This window comes from Microtus ochrogaster, chromosome 15 (genome assembly GCF_000317375.1).
Source record: "Microtus ochrogaster isolate Prairie Vole_2 chromosome 15, MicOch1.0, whole genome shotgun sequence".
Lineage (NCBI taxonomy): Eukaryota > Metazoa > Chordata > Mammalia > Rodentia > Cricetidae > Microtus > Microtus ochrogaster.
Window position 1 is genome coordinate 11,043,162 of NC_022017.1, and position 4,000 is coordinate 11,047,161.

Sequence of the window (4,000 nt, forward strand, 5' to 3'; positions counted from 1 at the left end):
CACACACACACACACACACACACACACACACAGTGAGGCTCACCCAGGCAGAGCATGGCTCGGTGTCCAACACAGCTCCCACCCTCACTCCTAGGGCTGCCTGTTGACCTGCAGTACTTGCCACCAGACAAACAGCGAGAGCCAGATGCTGACATCCGGAAGATGCTCATTGAAGCCATCATGCTGGTGAGCAGGGATCTGTGTGTTAACGCTCCCTACAAAACATATTAGTATCTGAGGAGTAACCCTTTCCATCTCCCTAGCTGACAGCCACTGCGCCTGGTCGGCAGCAGATACGGGACCAGGGTGCCTACTTGGTCCTTCGAGAGCTACACAACTGGGAGCCAGAGCCCGATGTGCGAATAGCTTGTGAGAAGCTTATCCAGGTGAGCGCAGGGTCAGAAAGGCTAGGGACGCTGTGCCCACAGCTAACAAGCTGCTCACCTGCCTCCTCTGCTTGCAGGTGCTTATTGGTGACGAGCCAGAGGTTGGCATGGACAACCTGCTGGAGGTGCAGGTGCCTGAAGACGTGGAGCGACAGCTGCAACAGCTAGACCGGCAAGAACAGCTAGAGCTTGCTCAAGAGCTAAGAGACAAGGGTGCTCCACGGACTTGAAGCTCCTTTGGCCGAAGTGCCAGCTCCATATCTACCTTTGCCAGGGTTCCTTCAGGGTTCTAGGGTAAATACCCAGTAAATGTTGAGAAGCTCAAGGACACTGCCCATTCCTGTGCCCTACTGCACCCGGCAAGAATGCAGGCTGTTCAGTGCTGCACTGTTGAGCTGGAGGTGGCCAGGTCCTGTGCCGTAGCTGCTTATATATGAGGCAGGTAGCTGATGGCCACTGGAGCTGTGAGAAGCCTTTTCCCGGATTGTGGTAGGGCTGGACCAAAAACATTGCAAGCCATGGGCAGCCAACTAGAGCTTTTCATTCCTGAAGACACTGAAGGATCTGAACATGAGTTGGCTTAGTGGTGCCAACCGTGCTATAAGCCCCAACCTTTGGAGTCCTTTTGCTTTCCTTTGCCCAAGACACCCTTGGAAGACAAACCACACTTGAATCCTAGGATCTTCCTAGGATGCTCTGCCCTTCTAGGCCTGTCTTTGGATCACTGCTGGGTACTGTTTCTCCTTCGCTATCTCTCTTTCTCTGCTCCGCCCGTGATACTGGCCCCTGCCTTTAGTCTTTGGTTAGCCTCCTTAGTCCCAGGTTGAATTAGAGTTAGCCATTTAGATAGAATGTGCTCCTCAGTTAGCTTCCTTGAGCAACAGTTGCCTTTCAAGTCCCTCCTACTGGTCACGCCTTGCCTACCTCTGTAGAGATTCTCCTGGGTGTTCCTGAAGCATTTATTCTTATACACTCCTACCCCCAATTTATGGAGCCTACTCCCTCTATACAGCCCTTCTTCCTCATTCTGTAGATAACCATGGCAAATCTTGCCCCACTGTGTCCCCCTTTTTGAGGCACAGATCTTGATCCACCTTTGTGAAGCTTTTGTATGCTGTTCCCTCTCAGCAGTGGGTACTCCCAGGTCCCAGGGGCCCATAGTCTTCATGGGAATTTGCAGTGTTCCACTCCATATCTCTGAAGCTGGAAAAATGCTTTATGTGTTGTTATGCCATGGCTAGGTGTTTCATTCATACCATGAGTCTTCCTCCCCATCGTGATGCCCTCCAGCCCTCTGTTAAAGCTCTGATACTCTAGGTACATGTGCTCCCTCTGACCCAGATTCCCAAGGAGGTACCCAGAGGCCACCAGCCCTCCCTGTGTAGATAGTTACATCCTCGGCTCCACAGAAAAACATTTTTATCTGCCCATACCCACCTACCCTCAATTGACCAGATAGTGCTCAGGCATGTTCCTGTTGGGGAATGTGGGGCATAGAGCGCAGCCACCTGCCATGGTGTGCCATAACCCAAGGCTGGTAAAACCTATTCCTCTGGTACAGGTTTCCAGATGCTCCACAGCTGGGCCAGAGACACTCTCCTTAGAGATGACCTTCCTCTGGAGGTGCTGCAGCTTTTGCTTCTGGTACACCATATCTCCGCGAGGCTCTGTGTTACCAGGGCCTATTGCCGACTGGGAATGCTCCTGTTCTGCAATGGACCAAAGCAGAGGGTCATGTAGAGTGTTAGAGGCACTCCCTGCAGCCCAGCAATCTCCGGGAGCCATGCCCCACCTGGGGTAGCACCAAGCGTAGAGGACAGTATGTGTTCCGCAGGTAGCAACCAGCAATGAGCAGCTACCTGCTGTAGGCCCAGGCGTGCACACGGATGCAGCTGAAGCAGCCCTCTGATCAGGTCCCGGCACTCTACAGGGGAGGGCTCACCGCTGGAGCCTGCTAGTAACCCTGACCCACACCCACAACTAACAGAAATGGTGGCAGCTTGAGAGAGAACCTTACCAATCTGGCAAAGATTCAGGAGCTTCTGCCCACCATCAGAGTGGGACTGAGGCACAGAGAAGGGGTAGGGTATTCTGGACTAGTGCCATATTCTTTAGTAGGATTGCTATCCTTCAGTCCTGCCCTCAGCTTCCCAGCATGCAATGTGTGGTATGGTACTTTTCCAGCCGATGGGGTGGGGTGATACCATTATTCTCTTTGCTGTGGTCCTGGTCTCTGGTTACTCACCAGGCCTGAGCTGGGGCTTGGAAGGAGCATGGAATGGTGTTGCTCACCTGGGGACAGCCCTGGCCTGAAGATGGGACCACGGCGAATCAGTTGCAGCATGCGAGGGGGTTGGTGTTCCTTGAAGGGCAGCTTCCCAGTTACCATGGCATGGAGGATGATCCCTCTGGGGACGCAGCTTCCTCAGGGTGCTGGCCCTCCTAAGCCCACCCCTGGGTCCTGCGGGGGGTACCTGGGGGTACTTACAGGCTCCACAGATCAGCCTGCTCACCGTTGTACTTCTTGCTCATGAGGATCTCTGGGGCCGTATAGGCCACAGAGCCACAGAAGGTGCTCAGCAGTGAGTTCTTGAGCCCCATGCAGTTGGCAAAGCCAAAATCTACACACAGTATGCAGGCAGGGCAAGGCAACACAGGTGATGGACAGGACGGGAGAGTGGGTTCAAGAGGGTATCTGTCAGGATGGTGGGGTCTGTGAGGGAGCTCTGAAAGTGTGTTACAGAATGAGAGTGAGGGGGAGAACAGGTGGGGCCCCTTGTGGGTGTGGGTCAGTGGGTGTGGGCTGTAGGTAGGAGCTGACGGTCGGGGCTAGGTCAGAGTTGAGGACAGGAGGAATTCGGAGGTAGGGTCCGGAAGTAAACTGAACTAAGGGAGCCATGTGGGCTCACCTGTCAGCTTTAGGAAGCCCTGGTCATCCAACAGGATATTTTCACATTTTAAATCCCTGCGGAGAAGGGAATGTGGGGCTGGGCTCAAGTAGGTCAGCAGCTACCCAGGCAGGCAGGTAGGCCGGATGGCGCCCTCACCGGTGAACAATGCCGGCATTGTGGCAGTGGGCCACAGCGCTGACCAGTTGCCAGAACAGCCTTCGGGCCTCTTCCTCCTCTAGCCCTGGGCAGCATCGAAGGTCTGACATGGCATTGATATGCTCCAACAGGTCACCTCGGGCTGCCAACTCCAGTACCAGGTAGGAGCGCTGGCTATTCTGGTAGGCCTCGTACAACTGCACCTACCAAACACCCCCATCCCTCACATACACCGTCTTCCTGAGGAAGGCCTGGGTCAAGAGGCCTGGGACTGTTAGGTGTACTCGATCCCAATTATGGGTGAGAATGGGCTCTGTACGCAAGGGCAAAAGGGAGGATTTCCAAGTAGGGAAGGGGAGCCAAGCATGGGTAGAAGGCAGGTGTGGCAAGGACTGTCTTACTATGTTCAGGTGCTTGTAGGTGGCATTGAGTGATAAAATCTCACGGGGCAGGAACTTTCTGGAGTACTCCACTGGGGCTTCAGCCGTGGACACAATCTTAATAGCTACCTGAGAAAGGTGGAGAGCAGTCAGCTGTGTAGAAGCTCCTCAGAATAGGCCCACTGTT

General features: G+C 54.2%; 2 protein-coding genes across 2 annotated transcripts in view; one reads left to right on the forward strand and one right to left on the reverse strand.

Annotated features, from left to right (window-relative positions):
* Positions 1-1,615, forward strand: part of Hgh1 (HGH1 homolog) — a 3,198-nt gene extending 1,583 nt beyond the window's left edge. Inside the window, exons 3-5 of the mRNA XM_005354275.3 lie at positions 95-186; positions 264-386; positions 464-1,615. Coding sequence (XP_005354332.1) covers positions 95-186; positions 264-386; positions 464-616 — 368 coding nt within the window. The 3' untranslated portion in view covers positions 617-1,615. The remainder of the gene's footprint in view (positions 1-94; positions 187-263; positions 387-463) is intronic.
* A 315-nt stretch (positions 1,616-1,930) lies between these two features.
* Positions 1,931-4,000, reverse strand: part of LOC101996418 (testis-specific serine/threonine-protein kinase 5-like) — a 2,877-nt gene continuing 807 nt past the window's right edge. Inside the window, 8 exon segments of the mRNA XM_005354276.1 lie at positions 1,931-2,030; positions 2,032-2,095; positions 2,179-2,310; positions 2,679-2,794; positions 2,875-3,007; positions 3,296-3,351; positions 3,434-3,636; positions 3,835-3,942. Of these exon segments, the coding sequence (XP_005354333.1) occupies positions 1,931-2,030; positions 2,032-2,095; positions 2,179-2,310; positions 2,679-2,794; positions 2,875-3,007; positions 3,296-3,351; positions 3,434-3,636; positions 3,835-3,942 (912 nt within the window).